Raw genomic sequence first — 18,804 nt, forward strand, 5'->3', positions numbered from 1 at the left:
GGTTCACTCATGAAGGTATCTGGAAACTTCCACAAAGTGATTGGGTCTGATGCAACAAATATTCCCTGTGTACTGTGTGTATTATACTATGTATAAGCCATAGTGTGGATCCTTTAGAAGAGTGTGAAAACATTAAGTCATATCCCATGACTCAAGGGGCACCCAGTAGAGTGTGGATGACAATACATAGATTCTTGAATGACAGTCCTTTGATGATTGTGGTGAGCTTTTAGCAGAGGCTTAAATCCCTGGCTAGGACTTAAAAGCATGTGAGAAAGAACAAGGCATTTCATCAGAATGCTCTGGCAAGCTTGGGCAGTGGACTATCCATAGCATTGGACATATCAAGGGGAAATTATTTAAAATAGATGATCATATGATCAAGAATATGAATAACAATAAATGCTGGTGAGGATGTAGGGTAAAAGGTACACTTGCACATTGTTGGTGGCACTACAGACTAGTTTAACCACTCTGGAAAGCAGTATGGAGATTCCTCAAAAAATTAGGGATGGAGCCACCATATGATGCAGCTTGCCATGCTCCTTGGTATTTTCCCCAGAGATCTAAAATCAGTATACTACATCAATATAGCCACCTCAATATTTATAGCAGCACAATTTACAGTAGCTAAATTATGGAATCAAGAAATTGTGGTACATATATATGTATATGTATATATATATCCTATTCAGCCATTAAAATAAATGAAATTATGGCATTTGCTGTTAAATGGATGGAAATGGAGAATATCATCCTGAGTGAAATAAGCCAAACTCAGAAACTCAAAGGTCAAAAGTTTCCTCTCATATGTGGAAGTTAGAGTAAAATAAAGGAAAGGGAGAGGGAAGGATAGGATAATAAAAAGAACCCATCAAATATAAATAAATAAATATGTGAGTGAAAGGAAGTCTAGTAGAGTAGAGGAAGGAGAACCAGAGAGGGGGAGGACTGGAGGGAAAAGGGGGAGAGAAAAGAGGGGATCATGGTCTGGAATGGATTTATATGCTGTCTGAGTTTGCCGAGATGATCCAAATACTATGTATATCTATAAAGCTCTAATAAAAAACAAACAAATCTCCAGCCTTCAGCAGAGTAATGAATGATAGGTAGTTACATATATTTTGCTAAGCAAAGTCATACATTTAATAATTACTATTAATATTGAGTAGCCATGGATTAATTCTGATTTTCACAAAGTCCAGCAAGGTGTATCATGTTCTCCCCATTTTATGGATGACAAAAATAAACCTCCAGAATTCATTGACCTGATATAATAAAGAGTTAGTAAATACGAAAATAAATAAGACACATGATAATCACCTTCCACCAAATCCCCTGACTGATCCATGTAGCCTCATGTTGTTGGCCTCATGTTAGCATTTCAGAGGCCTCAGAAGGGTGAGAGAGAAAACAGGACAAGCAGCAATGCCTAACCACGGCAGAGTGGTTTGTGAACAGCACTCAATGCCTGTGAGGAGCTCAGGCCACCATGTTTCCTTGAAACCTGGATCAGTTCTCAGCAAGGGCCCTTGCTGATCTGAAGATAAAATCCACATTTTGCTTTAGGATAAATGTGATAAGTGCAAGCTTGAGTCAAATTACCTTTCATTTTTATCTCTCTGAGTCCTCAAGGTCCCAACACCTTGCCTAGTGACTCTGTTTCTAAAGTCATGTTGCAACAGGGCATGATTCTCCTCAAGGTAGAGATCAATGCTGCTCATTTATTATTGCTCTTCTGAGTAAACAGTTGGCAGTGGGTGTAAATTATTTTAATGAACTTATGAATACACACCCTCTCCTGACACAGATTTTGTGCCTGTACTTCTTCTGCCTACTGTAGTCCCTGAGCATAGAATCCAAGCAGCTGGATTGTGGGGTTTAGCTATCCCATGGCTCCTGCTCTTTTGCCTGCCGCCCTTCCTCTGTGTGTGAGTTTGCTGCTGGCATCTGGCTCTGCCCAGGCAGGCAAGCTGCTGGTGGTGCCCATGGATGGCAGCCACTGGTTTACCCTGCGGTCAGTGGTGGAGAAACTCGTCCACAGAGGGAATGAGGTGGTTGCTGTCATGCCAGAGGATAGTTGGCAACTGGGACAGTCACTTAATTTTACGGTGAAGACTTATTCAACTTCTTACACTCTGGAGGACTTGGAACATGCGTTCAAAGTTTTTGTTGAGACTCAAATTAAAAATTCGGACCAACGTTTATTGTCTACGTTATTTGGTTCATCCAATGGTTTTTTTTGAACTACATTTTACCCATTGTAGGGGTTTGTTTAATGACAAGAAGTTAGTAGAATACTTACAGTAGAGCTCTTTTGATGCAGTGTTTATGGATCCTTTTGACGTGTGTGGTCTAATCATTGCCAAGTACTTTTCACTCCCATCTGTGGTCTTCACCAGGGGAGTGTTCTGCCATTACCTTGAAGAAGGTGCTCAGTGCCCCAGTCCTCTGTCCTACATTCCCAGACTTTTTTTTGGGTACTCAGATGCCATGACTTTCAAGGAGTGTGTGTGTGTGTGTGTGTGTGTGTCTATTTATGTGGCAAGAATGATGCCCTGTGTTATTAGGAACATAGCACAGCTCTTTTATATGTGCTATGAATATTTTTCCAATTGGTTAACTCTTCCGTATAATTTTCTCTACTTCAACCTTTTAGGTTTTTTCAAATCTGACTCATGGACACATTATTTCCAGTTTATGTTTTGTTGCTTTTTGTTCTCCAGTGTTAAGAGCATTTTTTATTTTCTTAAATAATAGTCTACTATCAGAACTCAGTTTAATACTAATTCCATTATCTGTCCCTTTAATTACACTATATACATATTATTGTAATTTTCTATGCGCTGGTGTGTGCTTCAGAACTGTTTTATTCCACTGCCTTATTTTTCCTTTTATGCTGCAGAATGTGTTTTGATTAAGAAGATTTGAATACTTGGGAGGACAAGGCTTATAGTCCTATCCATATTTCTAATTTATCATGTGATTCTCATAACATGTTCTCTTTTTATAAAATCTAAAGTTATTTTGTTGAGCTCTGAAAAATAAAAGTAATTATGACATTTCAGTGAATATTACATTACATATTTTCACTCATGTGAGAAAGATTGAAAAGTTTATTTTTTTCTTTTTTCACCCAACAATATGTATTTCTTTTTACTTGTGCATATGTATGTTAAAATATCTATCAGGTACTTCATTTACATAACATCTTTTTTCTTAAAATTGTTTAGACATTTTCTGAGCAAAGGCAATTTTCATTTTCTGAAGTTTAAAGAACAATTTTTTGCAACTTTATGTCCAGCTTATTCCTATTTTTTCTTTTTCAATTCCAATATTTATTATCTGTGTAATACCATGTATATTTATTGGACCCAATACCTGAAAAACACTGTGATTTAGGCAGTTTAAAGTGGGATTCAATTCTTTGCAACTGAAAAGGTCTTGATGAGTATAAAAGTACCGTAACTAGCTTATAGTGGAGCAGGCTGTGTTATCTCAGTGTATGATTTTATTAGGGATGGACTGTGGGTGTTTCATCTGTTGCATGTTCAGTAGAGTTTGTAACAGTTGCATTCCTTTATATATTCACAGGTATTTAGTGAAAGTATCCTTTTAGCCAACTGGTGGGATAGTGAAAGAATTCTCATTCTAAAAGGATGGGAGACTACAGTGTTAGGGGTGTGAAAACCATACACAGCTTTCTGCATTTGGCAGGGTTTGTTTTAAGGGTCTGTTTGACCAGCTGGTAGAAACACAATATAATGCTCCTTGAAAAGACTGCGAAGCGACATTTGTATGTGAGTCAAAGCCAGGTGTGGTTTCCTGTTCTTGCTAAGACCAAGCAAGGAGATGCATGTGGCAGGACCATAAAAAGCTGATCCATTTAAAAGCTCTCTCCCCTTTGTCCTAGATCAGTACAGTGCCAAGCAGCACCCAGGCCCTATGCATGCCCTGCCCTCCACCCTAGATTTCCTGAATGAACACTGAGATTGACATGGCTCATGGTTTCACCAGAGTAGCTTAGAGATACAGAGCTGCATAGGATTTTATGTCACCATCAAATAGAAATGTCTATAAAATATGGAACATATGGAACTTCACAGAGTTTTTAATATGCTTGGTTTATGTAATACACTTATAGTTTTAAAGAGTTAATAAAATATTTTGTTTTATATGTGCATAGAAGATGTGTGTGTGTGTGTGTGTGCACGAGTTTTCACATATTGGAAGATTATGTATTTATGTATAATTTATGAATATAAACGTAAAGCAAAATTTTCAGAGGGCCCTTTGATTAAGATCCTGGGTACAGCACATGTACAAGTGTAAATTTTCATCCAAAGAGCTATGAAATGTGTATGTTTCTGCATCCTTGTTTCAGAGGAGTAGGTGTCTCTCAGGAAAGCATTCAGTGTTTGTATTGCTGGAGGAGAGAGGTCATAGTCTGAACTGCATCTGTCTAGTGAAAAGGAAGCATTGGTGAAACTGTTGTGTTAATGTTTTTCCCCTTATATATTTGTATTTTTCTTGTATAGCTCCAAAATCCCTCTTTTGCGGAGAAAGACAATGTTAACAGTTCCCAATATCAACAGTACTTTATCTAAGCACAAGTTTTCATTATTAATACATTTATAGTTAGATTCTAAGTCTATAGATAATGATTTTAATTATTACTTAGTTCATAAAAGTCATACCATATCTGGTGGCATATAGAAAACTTAATTTCAGACGAAGGATGTTATACTTAGAGGGAAAGGAGTGAGGGTATGAGATTAAACTAACTTAGCACCTTTGGGGAACTCTAACCAATAGACTGGTAATTTATGGAAGAATGTATAGACTCAACCTCCTATCTGTATTTAGATAGTTACCCTATGTTTAGATAGCAAAAGTTAGGAGATTGAAAGTTGGATAGAGAGAATATGAATGAAAAAAAGAAAAAAACAAGGAAGAAAAGAGAAATAAGAGAGAAGGAAAGGAAAAGTAAGATAGAAATAAGGAAAAAAATGGGGGGAGGGTGGGGTATATGCAATTCCTCTATATTATATGACTTTGGTAATTTGGTTGTTCATGCACAGTTCTTGGTTTCACATATGCTGAAGTTGTGGAAGAGAGAGAAGAAAAGAGAGAAAGAGAGAGAAAAAAAAGTCTCTCAGAACACTGTTTTCCTTGCTTCCAGTAGGTGGCGTTGTCTATTCCTAGCCTGAGCCTCTGTATTCAGGGTGGTGGGTATAGCCAGTGTGAAAGGAAATGAGCTTCCACCTGTATCTTCCCTTCTCTAGTCTCTGAGGTAGAAACCAGGTGCCTGTACAGTTGTTATTTTGCGTTGATAGCTACAACCCCCAAAGGCTTGTGGGAAATATTTTGAGTTATTGCAGCTAAGGGTCGGGGAGTTGGAAACCGGGTACCTGGATCAGCTGCAGAACCGTGTTGGTAGCCACACCCCCTTTGATGTGTTTTAAGGGTTGATGGGCTTCCTCTGGACTAGCACAGGGGGCCGGGCTGGGCTTCCTCCTCCAGTCTGGCTTGGCACAGGGCGGCTTCCTCCTCCGGTCCGGCTTGGCTGGCGCCCAAGCATTGGTGATTGAATGTGTGATTGTATACATATGTTTGTGTGTGTGTCAAGGGCATGGGTTTGTGTGCCTCGTTCAGGTGCCATGTAGGAAATTTTAACGATGGCATCTTATAACCCAAAATCCAAGAGTCTCTTCAGAGGAATTGCAGTGGTGTGATAGAACACTTGAGAGCTCATAGATCATCATTCAGGAGAACTAAAAGTAGTTTCAATGGGAAAAAGTAATCACTTCTAGTCTTTTGCATTCATTGGTGAGTTTCATTAGAATTGATGACTGGGATCCTTCTCTTTACTTTCAGAGCATTTTTAGCTCTGGTGAACTGGGGCTGGGATAGAGTTACACCATAAAATAGGTTTGTGCTTCCCTGATTTCTCTCATATTCTGGCTCTATTCCCAAAATCCAGTTTTAAATATAGCTATTCATGTGTAAGTCCCTAGCTTCTTGCTGAGATGATATTTTTCCACTTTTTACTGAAGTTTTCAAGCATACACAACGAAGAGACTGTATTGTGATGAACTCTCTTATATCCATCCTTAAGTAAAATAATTTTTGATATTTTTGCAATATATTATTTGCTCTGATAATTCATTTGTATGCTTTTCTTCTTTCTTTAAAACCCACTTAGTCTGTCATTTTTGTAAAAGAAATTCATGACAACCTAAAACTCATGTAGTAGAAAAAACTGAAATTTATTGTTAAAATATCATTATTGCACAGCAACATCAATAGTTCTTGCATATTTTCTAATATCCAGAGCACAAATAAATTTCCTCAGGAATCTCAAAAATTGTATCTTGCACACAAACAGGATACTATTGAGAATCCTGATATAAATCCACACATATTCAGCTGTTTTTTAATTGATTTTTAAAACAATAGATGACAGTGAAATTCCATTGGGATTTTGATCAGAACTGCATTAAATCTGTATATTGCTTTTGGTAGTATGGTCATTTTGATAATATTAATTCTGCCTACCCAAGAGCAAGGTAGATCTTTCCATCTTCTAAGGTCTTCTTTGATTTCTCTCTTTAGGGTTCTGTAGTTTTCGTTGTATAGATCTTTTACCTCTTTTGTTAAGTTGATTCCCAGGTATCTTAATTTTTTTGAAGTTATTGTAAATGGGGTCATTGTCTTCATTTTCCTTTCTGAGGATTTGCCACTGATATACAGAAATGCCTTTGATTGATGGGTGTTGATTTTATGTCCTGATACTTTGTTGAATTCATTTACTAGTTCTAGAAGTTTTCTGGTGGAACTTTTTGGGTCTTCTAGGTATAGAATCATATCATCAGCAAATAGTGCTAATTTAAGTTCTTCTTTTTCTATACATATCTTTTTAATTTCTTTCATCTGTCTAATTGCTCTAGCCAGCATTTGAAGAACTATGTTGAATAGAAGTGGTGAAAGAGGGCAACCCTGTCTTGTTCCAGTCTTTAAAGGGAATGCCTTTAATTTTTCTTCATTTAGGATGATGCTGGCCCGAGGCTTAGGTAGATAGCCTTTATGATGTTGAGATATGTTCCTGTTATCCCTAGTTTTTCTAGTGTTTTGAACATGAAAGGGTGGTGTATTTTGTCAAATGCTTTTTCTGCATCTATTGAGATGATCATATGATTCTTATCTTTGAGTCTATTGAAGTGATGAATTACATTTAATGATTTTTGTATGTAGAACCAACCTTGCATCCCTGGGATGAATCCCACTTGATCATGGTGCACAATCTTTTTGATATGTTATTGTTTTCAATTTGCCAGAATTTTACTGAGAATTTTTGCATCTATTTTTATAAGAGATATTAGTCTGAAGTTTTCTTTCTTTGATGTATCTTTGCCTGGTTTTGGAATCAGGGTAATATTGGCCTCACAGAATAAATTTGGAAGTACTGCCTCTTTCTGTGTTTCCTGAAATAAATTGTGGAGAAAGCAATCATGAAAGTTATCTGGAAAAATAAGAGACCCAGAATAGCTAAAGCAATCCTTAGCAGGAAGAGTGAAGCAGGTGTCATCACTCTACCAGACTTTAAACTATATCACAGAACCATAGAAACAAAAACAGCATGGTTTTCACACCAAACCAGACTGGTAGACCAATGGTACAGAATAGAGGACACAGAGACTACCCCACAAAACTATAATTATATTATATTAGACAAAGTTGCCAAGAACATGCATTGGAGAAAAGGTAGCCTCTTCAACAAATGGTGCTGGGAAAACTGGAAATCCATATGCAACAAAATGAAATTAAACCCCTATCTCTCCCGCTGCACAAAACTCAACTCAAAGTGGATCAAGGACCTAGGAATTAAACCAGAGACTCTGTATCAAATAGAAGAAAAAGTAGGCCCTAATCTTCATCATGTGGAATTAGGCTCCAACTTTTTTAATAAGATACCTATAGTGCAAGAATTAAAACCAAGAATCAATAAATGGGATGAAATCAAGGTAGAAAGTTTCTTCCCAGCAAAAGAAACAATCTGTGAGGTGAACAGAGAGCCTACACCCTGTGAACAAATTTTTACCCATCACACATGAGATAGATCACTAATCTCTAGGGTATATAAAGAACTCAAAAAGCTAAGCACCAAAAAACAAAACAAAACAAAACAAAAAACCCAAAAATTAAATAACCCAATCAACAAATGGGCCATGGACCCGAATAGACACTTCTCAGAAGAGGATAGACAATCAACAAATACATGAAAAATTTTCATCATCTCTAGCAATTAGAGAAATGTAAATCAAAACAGAGTGAGATATCATCTCACTCCAGTCAGAATGGCAGCTATTATGAAGACAAACAACAATAAGTGTTGGCAAGGATGTGGGGAAAAAGGCACATTTTTATATTGCTGGTGGGACTGAAAGTTAGTGCAACCAATATGGAAAGCAGTATGGAGATTCTTTGGAAAACTGGGAATGGAACAACTATTTGACCCAGCTATCCCTCTCCTTGGTTTATACTCCAAAGACATAAAAACAGCACACTACAGGGACACAACCACATCCATGTCTATAGCAGCACAATTCACAATAGCTAAACTGTGGAGCCAACCTAAATGCCCTTCAGTTAATGAATGGATTTTAAAAATGTGATATATATATATATATATATATATATACACACACACACAAAGGAATATTACTCAGTAATAAAAGAAAATAAAGTCATGTCATTTGCAGGTAAATGGATGGCGTTGGAGAAGATAATGCTAAGTGAAGTTAGTCAATCCCCAAAAAACAAATGCTGAATGTTTTCTCTGATAAAAGGAAACTGACTCAGTGGGGTAGGGAGGGGGAGCATGGGAGGAATTGAAGAACTCTAGATAGGGCAGAGGAGTGGGAGGGAAAAGGAGGGGCAGGGGATTAGTAAAGATGGTGGAATGTGATGGACATCATCATCCAAAATACATGTATTAAGACACAAATTGGTGTCAACATACTTTATATACAACCAGAGGTATGAAAAACCGAGCTTTATACATGTAATAAGAATTGTAATGCATTCTGCTGTCATTTATTTGAAAAAATCAATAATTAAAGAAAAATGACAGCAGAATGCATTACAATTCTTATCACACATATACAGCATGATTCTTCATATCTCTGGTTGTATATAAAGTATGTTGACTCCAATTCAGTGCTAGACCCCTGAAGAGGAAGAAACGGTTTCTTCAACAGATTCTACTGAGAGAGGAATGATCTTGGACCTTTAGGCAACACCATGTATACAAATTAACTTAAAGTGTATCATAGTACATTAACAGGAAAACGACAACCATATATGTCATAGAAGAAGGCACTGGATTTGGCGATGGTTTCCCAGACATGACACCAAAAGCAAAAGTAAGAGCAACAGTAAATATGGACACTTTGCAGTTTGCAAAAATGAAAAACTTTTGAGAATCAAACATCATACCCTAGAGAGTAGAATGGAGACCCACAGAAGAGCAGAAAATACAAATCGTGTATATTGATAATGTTCTAGTCTCTAAAATAAAGAATCAAATAGTTAATTAAGACCAAAGACCTTGAGTAGACATTTCTCCAAATAGATGATAGAACTGTATAACAAATATAAGGAAAGTTGCTCAGGAACAGAGAAATGCAAGAAGAAACTATGTTGCCATTTAAGAATCCTATTATGATGACAACAGTACAAAAACCAAAATATCAAATTAGAATCGAAACCAAGTTAAAGTAAATGCTGAGGATTTGGAGAAATTAGAACCCTCCTGCATTGCTGGAAGGCACGAATATGGTAGAGCCACTGTGGAAGCAGTTGGTGGTTCCCTAGTTGGTGAGACACAGAAATACCATATGACCCAGAAAGTTCACTCCCAAGATTATGCCCCCAGATTCAAATCAGGTACCAAAATACATACTGGCATGAATGTTCATGGAAGCATCATTCACAGCAGTGAAAAGAAAAACAAACCACAAATATCTCGGTGGATGAACAGATTAAAAAACATGATGCATTCAAACAAGAGAACAACATTCACCTGCATTCACCTGCAAACAGAAAAGAAATGTGGATTCAAGCTACAAAATATATAAACCTTGCAAACACATGAAGTGAGGAGTCAAACACCAAAGGCGAGAACCTTATAAACCACTTGGGGGAGCGTTTATTTTGCCCATATTTCTTGAAAACCACCTTGGAAATTGCCTCTGAAATTCTCCAAGCCCCTGTCACACCATATGATCTCTTCAGCCAAGTATCCATTTGGTTGCTGCGAACTGACTTTGTTTTGGACTATCCCAGACCTGTGATGCCCAACATGATCTTCGTTGGTGGAATCAACTGCCACCAGGGGAAGCCACTGGCCAAGGTACGTGTGTCTCCCTTAGCGCATGGAGGGAACCTGGCTTTGGGTGTTAAGAAAGATTCCTTCCTGAGTTGTGATTCTTTATTGATATCCATTGTATTTGGAATTTATTTCTGCGTTAACAATTGTTTTGTTTCTATGCATTAACTTTGGATTAGCAAGTTTTATAAAGCTGTCCTCATTGATATTTATGTGCATATCAGTGATGGGATTTGTGTCATTTCTCAGCTTAATCTCTAAATCTTCCACAGAAAAACCCCAAGAAACACCTGCAAGATATTCCTTTTTGCCAATTGTATAGGAAAGTGTTCTGAGCAGTTTTTTATGCATGCTTTTCTTTTTTTGAAATTATTTTATATGTATTCATGTATGTAAAGCAAACCTTACACATGTTTTATTAATAATATCTAATAATAGAGCTGCAGTTGTGACTCAGCAGTAGAGTGCTCTCCTAGCATATGCAAGATGCTGTGCTAAATCCTAAGTAGAGTGCTCGCCTAGCTCGTGTGAGGTGCTGTGTTCAATCCTAAGCATAAAATGGATAAATAAAAATAAAAGTTTTAAAATATAAATAAGTAATAACTAATAATAAAGTGTACATGAGTTCTTTATCTTGTATTTCACTTGGCAATGTATTGTAGTCATGCTCACAATCTAATACTTATAATGTGTTCATTTAGTAATTGCATTGAAAGCTTTAAACAGTTTTTCTTTTGAATCAACCAATAGTGATAGATATTTAAACTTTTTCCACATCTTTGAACAAGACTGTAAACCACATTGTAAATGTGTAAAACACCTTCCTTTATTTTTTCTTCCACATCATGTTTTATTTTTTTCAACTCTTCTAGAATATTTTCTGCCAGCTCTTGTGTTTCCCTATTCTTGCTGTTTTCCTTATATCCTAAGAACATCCTAGGAGTACAGCTGCTGGTTAGATGCTATCTCATGTTATGTTTAAATAACTTTCGAGTCCTAAGGAACTCCCCTCTTTGATCAGCAGTGTATGAGAGCTGTTGCTTTTACATGCCCTCTCCAGCTTTAGATATTGCAACTTTTAAGTTTTATCAAATTTCTGGGCAAAACATTGAGTGTAACTGCTTTGGTTTTTGCTTCCTCTTTCCACAGATATGTTGAGCATTTGCATTTCTTCATAATTTCATGCTCACATTTGTTGGTCATTTTTAATATGTCTGTCTTTTTAGAACTAGTTTTTTAAATCTTCTATTTGAATATGAATCCCACTTTAAAATATGTGCTATGAATAAATTTTCAAGAGCTGTTCTTCATCTTTTGCCACGGAGGATTTTCAATTTTTGGGAGTTAAATTGAAAAGGTTTTCTTTAAGAGATCTGGATCCCAACTCATTTATGTCTTTCCTGACCTGAAATGTAGAACCATTTTTCCACATCATGTTTTATTTTTTCAACTCTTCCAGTATTGCAATTTTTTCTTTTTGCCTCTAAATACACAGTGCAAATATCAAATTTTATTAGTTTTGTCAACTGATAGCCTGATGTCCCAACTCCTTTTGATCCTTATTCCATTCTTCATCCATTGCACTGAACTGCATATATATATATATGTTTTTATTTTCTATGCTCTTTGCATTTGTATGGGCACTCTCAGTTTTTTCCCACTGACTTATCTGCTTATTCGGCACTACTGTGTTCTCAGTAAGTTGCTGTGTGGTAAGCTCAAATATGTGTGGCTCACTCTCTGTGTTTCTAAATTTCCTAGGTGATTGTCCTTATGTATGCTGCTTCATAAAAGGTTAAATTGTTTTGTCAAGGTACAAAAAATAAAAACAAACTATTTGTGTTAAGGTTAAATTAAATGTTTTCATTAATTTGAGAAGATTGGCACCTTTTTTCTTGCTTTTCAGGAAGATGTATCCTTTTTACTCATTCAGAGGTTTTTTGTTTTGAGATACAATTAGGTGTTAATATTTAATTACTTTCACTAATCAGCATTGTCCAATCATCTGGAAGAATATGTATCTGGTAACACAAAATTGTTTCATTGGATTGGCTTATATTAGAATCTGCCTACTTTGAATTTATTTTTGAGGTGACTTTTCAAAATGTTATATTATAACTATATAGAACAGTCGGCTTTATTGTTACATAGTCACACATGCTCAAAACATAATTTGTTCATTTAATTCCCCAGTTCGTTTCCTCTCCCTTCCTCCTCTTGGTATCCTTGTATTACTCTATAGATATTTTAAATGTCCATCAGTAAAAAAATTTCATTTTAGTTGCATAAGCATTTTTGTCTCTTTCTTAACGTATATTTCTAGGCATTTTATTATTTGTGCACAGTGCTATTTTTATTTATTTTGAACTGCTTATTGGTAATTAAAGGGCAGTTTTGTGCATTTACTTAATATCTAATTATATTCCTATATTTTTTCTTAGTTTGTAAGATTGATTCGGTATGGAACAGGATCTGCAAATCATTCCCCTGCTGGTATTTTCACCACTTATTTTGCTTTACTGAAACACATGAGTATATTATTGGTCCAGGCAAGTTAAAATTGTATGCAGTCACTTGCAACTGATATAATCTTGACAAATACAAAACTAATGTTCTTGGAAAATGCATGGTGGCTAAATTCGTGAGGAACAATTCATACACTATCTCAGCATCTTAAGGATGGACTATGCCTTTTTACCTGTAGCTCTGTCTTCTGGCCTGATCAGTATACTCTGAGGCATAATCCTATTCTCTCCCAGGCTGCCAGGTGTTGGAGAGGTTCTTCTCTTCACCTGTGGAAACATGACCTCATGCTCATTCTAAAAGCCTGGGGGACTGTGCCTTCAGGCATGTTAAAGCTAGGTATATGTTTCAGCTCTCGGGGAGACCAAGTAAGGAGATACATGTTGCAGGATCTTAAAAAGCTGAGTCATTCAACAGGCTTTTCTCCCTTTTACCCTCTATGAGCACTGTGCCAATCACCAGGAGGCACTGCCTGTGCTCTTGCCCTCTGCCCTGGGGTGGGGGCCTGCACTTTCCTGAACCCACAGTGAGGTCAGGGTGGCTCACCTAGAGGGTTTTAGGAGTCAGAATCTGTATATGATTTTCTGTCACCATCATTTAGGAATGCCTATAAAACATGGAACCATATAGAATTTCAAATATGTTTGGTTTTTTATATAACATTCATATTTTTAAAATAAAATATTTGATTTTATATATATTAAAGGTTATATATGGATTCAAACTTTAATAGATTGGGTGACTATATACATTTATAAATATAAACACACAGTAAGCACAATTCTCAAAGAAGAATTAAGATCACAGAGGACCCTTTGGTTAAGAGTCTGGGTAGAGCACAGGTATAACTGTAAAAATTTTCATCCATAGAGCTATGGAGTGTGTGTTTAAAATTGGCAGATGTCCCTTGAGAAAGCATTCAGTATTTGTATTGCTGAAGGATATGTGTCATAGTCTTAACAGCATCGATTTTGTGAGAAGGAAACATTGATGATAGTGGGATTTTGTATGAATGACCTGAATCATTGTTAGCTATGTTTGGGAACATGGTGTCCAGTCTCTCTGGCAATAATGGTGATATCAAGAGTCTGGCATCATAGAAGACCTCTAATTCCTCCATGCAGAGGGGTGTCTGTTAATTGCACTTCTGTAGAGGAGCAAACTAATGCTGGCCTCACTGTTCTGCCATCTTGAGTCTCTTGTACAATTATTCGCTTAAAGTCAATTTTGCTTGATAAACTTATAGCTACCTCTACTTTCTCTTAGTTTTCATTGTGTAGGACATCTTGTTGGAATTCTGTTTTTTTAAATGTTAAATTTTTGCTACTTCTTATTTTATTTTTGTGTTTCCTAAATTTTCCAAAAAGTTCTACCCATGTGACTTTGTAGTTCACTGACTTTTCTGAACATTATTCTGAATTCTTTTTCAGCCATGATCTAGTGTTTCATTTCCTTAGAATCAATGATTGCAACTTTATTAGTTTTTTGGGAGTTATCATGATTCATTTACTTAAATGTTTTTTATTTCCCATTGGTGTGTGTGCATTTCAGGGTACAACTGCCTGCTCTGACCTTCACTGGTTCTCTTGAGGCATAGATCTTCATTTACTGATTAGTCTATCCTGGGTGTTCTAGGGGTATCCTACATAAAGAACTATCAGCCATGGGGTTGGGGCTGTGGCTCAGCAGTAGAGCTCTCGCCTAGCATGTGGAAGGCACCACATAAAAATAAAAAATAAAAAATGTATTGTGTCCAACTACAACTAAAAATTTTTTTTAAATTCTTAAAAAAGAAAAGAAATCTCAGCCATAAGCAGAAGTTGTCAAGAGACCAACAAGTTTCATAGAAAATCAGAATTGAAGATTTGGGGAATAATGGGAATTGTGGACAAATTCTTGGTCAAGGGAAGCAGTAGACCAGTAGATCCCTGCAACCTCATTCCCAGGGAGTGGACTTAGATAATATTGGTCACAACCAAGGTGGCTTTCACTCAAGCAAGAATGCATTAGGTTTTATTGAGCTAGAATGAAAGATGCCAGGCACGTTCTTGGCACTGGCAATGTTATGGTCTTGCATGACCCACTCCAGTGACAGCATAGTGGTTTTGTTTTTCTGTGGTGTTCAGTGTAACTATGCAGGGACTGGATAGGTTTATTCATCAGGCCAGGTTATGAATGAAGATGGCTGTGGTCATGTTAATCTGGCTCTCTATTCTGTGACTCTAGAGGATGAGCTAGTTACCACAATAGGTGGGCAGGCCTGTTGATCACTCTTCAGTCATGTGAGCCACATGCCTTTGTTCTGAAACCAGGGGTGGTAGCTGCTGATCTCCACTCTTTCTCAAAGCAATTATCTGGACTGTGCTACCAAGTGGGGCTCCTGGCTGAGTACTGCAGTGGCTTCTGGTGAGGATGATTGTATGATATATAACCCGGGTGGCCATTCTAGTCTTTGGGGTCTGCTGTTGGGCAGAGGGTACAGGCTGGGTTCTGAGGTTATTCAGAGTCCTTTCATAGGAAAGGTATGGCCTGAGGCTATGCTCATGCACAATTCAGGAATGCTTCTGTTTGAGAGTGGAGCCTTGGGTACCTTGTGGCTGGATGTATTGGAGGTGTAGCAGGCCTAACTCCACACTTGTCTTAAATGCACAGAGATGGGAATCTCTCTAGGAGAGGTCTGTCATTGGCTCTGATTTTTTGCTGATTAGGGATACTGTTTGACTTTCTAATTGAAGGCATTGTAATCCCTTTGACAATTTGGAATCCAGAAAGTGGGACCATCCCTGTGTTGGTGAGGTGAATGTGGTGGGCATTGAGCTGGGCAGGAAAGAAACCATCTAGGACCGAAGCTAGGTAGAACTTCCCATTGCGCTTTTTATGGCAACCAGCTCTGCTGGTCTGAGGTTCGCCTGTATCTGTGTTCAAGCATCTTAGCTGACAGCAACACTGAAGGTCCAGCAAGGTGCACACGCTGGTCACCATGATCACCGCCTCCTCACTGCCATTTCCACCAGGGTTGCCTTTGAGTTATAGTGGAGTGGGGTCCTGGAGGGATCATGGAATGCTAGGGTGGCTGGGTGATGGCTGAATGTCTCCTTTCCTTCTGTGGAGCCATGTTCCAGGGAAAGCATCCTGTGTGGTGGTGTGGATGTCTGGGGAAGGAGGAGGGTTGGCGTTGTCAGAGTGAGACCTTCTTCCTCCCCTTCCAAGCCAAGTGTGACTCAGTTCTGCAGACTGGTTGGGTGGCCTCAGGCTTATGCCCAAGTGTTGGAGTGTCAAAAGGTGTCCTGGTCTGAGGATGATTGTTCACTGAGCTTTCAGTGTGGAGGTGGGTTCTGAGACTCCAGATCACAGGTATTGTTGTTGTCACTCTCCTCCTTCCGATTTCTAAAAGATAATGATGTGTAAATGCCCCAGTTGCCCAGGGTAACGGTGATGCAGCCAGTGTCTAGTGAAATTTAGGGTCTTGACGGAACCACTGTGTGTTCCTAACAAGGGTGATGCCCCTAGGTTGGTGGTGGGATCCCTCTCTTGACTCTCTTTGTGGTATTACTGGAGAAATGCCACTGTGCTCACCTGTGAATGTATGTAAACCTGCCTAATGTAGTTGAGTCCAGTGGAACAAACTGACCCTATGTATTCTCTCTGTGGAGGACATGGTGTGGATCCTGTGGAAGGAGGTTGAGAACATGAAAAATATATGTGCTGTGAGCACAAATAAAGCTCACTAGAGTTTGGGAGAGAAGCACTTAATCTAAGGATCCCTGAAGGAGATTCCACAGGTCATGGCCCACAACGGAGCTCTGAATCTCTGGCTAGGACATGAAATCATATGGAAAGTCAAAGGCATTCAGCATGATACTGAGGCAAGCATTGACTAGGTGATGACCTACTGCTCTGGAGGTCAAGAGAAAGTGAGATATAATCAGTGATGAACCACAATTTCACTGTTAGGGAGCAGGTCGGGACTAAGACCCTTCCAGAAGTTCCTGTGAAGCTGGATCTCCCCACTTCATTCTTGCCGCAGTCCGGCTGCAGCAAAACAATCGGGGGGTGACGAACAACTTGTGTACATAGATACAGCAGGAGTGGGAGCCATTTATTGTAGGACCGGAGGGGTATATATACATTCCACACAGCTTATCTTAATTAACATAAACTAGATACAGCAGTCAACCAATAAGGAATCTCCACACTTAATGGCTCGCTGGAGTTACTTCACAAACCACTCCCTCTGGCAAAATGCCAGGCGCCATCCTGACTTGTTTACCGACCCTAACACATTCTCAACAAAGAGTCTCCAAATTTTACTTTTAGACAAATTCCAAAATGCAATGTTTGTTAAGATTTGCCTTTTAATCCTTACAGATGACCAAGTCCCTACCCATTGCTTAGTCATTCTGTGACTAAAGTCATATTGTGTTACAGGGCACATGTTCCTATGAGACAAAGATCAGAAGCTATTCTAAACCTGGAAAACATACAAGCCTGGTATTTCAACAGTTGTTATTCATTAAACAAGGCTCTTCTGAGTAAATCATTGGCAGTGGCATAATACATTTTTACTAATTCATGAATACACACTAAGTGCTGTGGTATTTAAGTGTCTGCACTTTTTCTGCCTGCTATATTCTGTGAGCTTTGTGTCCAAGCAGCTGGATTGTTGGGGGCTCAGCTATCCCATGGCTCCTGCTCTTTTGCCTGCCACCCTTCCTCTGTGTGTGTGTCTGCTGCTGGCATCTGGCTCTGCCCAGGCAGGCAAGCTGCTGGTGGTGCCCATGGATGGCAGCCACTGGTTTACCCTGCGGTCAGTGGTGGAGAAACTCGTCCACAGAGGACATGAGGTGGTTGCTGTCATGCCAGAGGTGAGTTGGCAACTGGGACAGTCACTGAATTTTACGGTGAAGACGTATTCAACTTCTTACACTCTGGAGGACTTGGACCAAGGATTCAACTTTTTTGTTGACACTCAATGGAAAACTCCAGAACAAAGTATGTATAGTCTGGCAATGGGTTCATCCAAAGCATTTTTTGACATCACTTTTTCACGGTGTAAGAGTTTGTTTAATGACAAGAAGCTAGTGGAATACTTAAAGGAGAGCTCTTTTGATGCAGTGTTTATGGATCCTTTTGATGTGTGTGGCCTAGTTGTTGCCAAGTACTTTTCACTTCCATCCGTGGTGTTTACCAGGGTAATGTTTTGCCATTTTCTTGAAGATGGTGCACAGTGCCCCAGTCCTCTGTCTTATGTTCCCAGACTTTTCTCGATGTCCTCAGATGCTTTGAGTTTCATGGAGAGAGTAAGGAACCATCTAATCTACTTGGAAGAGCATTTATTTTGTCCTTATTTTTTCCAAACTGCCTTGGAAGTTGCCTCTGAAATTCTCCAAACCCCTGTCACAATAGGTGATCTCTTCAGCCAAATATCCATTTGGTTGTTAAGAACTGACTTTGTTTTGGACTATCCCAGACCTGTGATGCCCAACATGGTCTTCATTGGTGGAATCAACTGCCACCAGAGGAAGCCACTACCCAAGGTATGTTGTCTCTTCTTTAGCACACTGAGAACAATTTGGCCTTGAATGTTAAAAAGAGAAACTTTACTCAACAGTGACTTGTTATTTACATGTGTCATACTTGGTGTCTCTTTCTGGTTTCATGAATTATTTTTTCAATTTATTTAACTATAGGTTTGCAAACATTAGAATTCTAACTTCATTGATCCATGCATATATGCAATTGATATAATTGTATATAATATTATGGTCGTATTTTTTTCTATTTTTTTCAGGTCACATTTTAATAGTGTCTCATACCTACACTGGCAAAACATTCTTTTATTTAATACTATGTTTCCTCCTATAGAAAAGTGCTCTTGGGCTGGGGCTGGG

General features: G+C 38.3%; 1 protein-coding gene and 1 pseudogene across 3 annotated transcripts in view; both read left to right on the top strand.

Moving 5' to 3' along the window:
• The window catches only part of LOC113187913 (UDP-glucuronosyltransferase 1A6), a 112,623-nt gene that overhangs the window by 23,253 nt on the left and 70,566 nt on the right, over window positions 1–18,804 (top strand). The window contains exon 1 of one of the 3 annotated variants that reach the window (XM_077791167.1): window positions 17,503–18,450. The exons of the other annotated variants lie outside the window; for them this stretch is intronic. Within the exon in view, the coding sequence (XP_077647293.1) occupies window positions 17,596–18,450 (855 nt within the window). The 5' untranslated portion in view covers window positions 17,503–17,595. Of the gene's footprint in view, window positions 1–17,502; window positions 18,451–18,804 lie in introns of those variants that run through there. 3 annotated transcript variants of the gene reach the window in all.
• On the top strand, window positions 1,893–11,548 carry LOC144256845 (UDP-glucuronosyltransferase 1A8 pseudogene; annotated as a pseudogene).

Source organism: Urocitellus parryii, chromosome 1, assembly GCF_045843805.1.
Source record: "Urocitellus parryii isolate mUroPar1 chromosome 1, mUroPar1.hap1, whole genome shotgun sequence".
In the NCBI taxonomy this organism is placed as follows: Eukaryota; Metazoa; Chordata; class Mammalia; order Rodentia; family Sciuridae; genus Urocitellus; species Urocitellus parryii.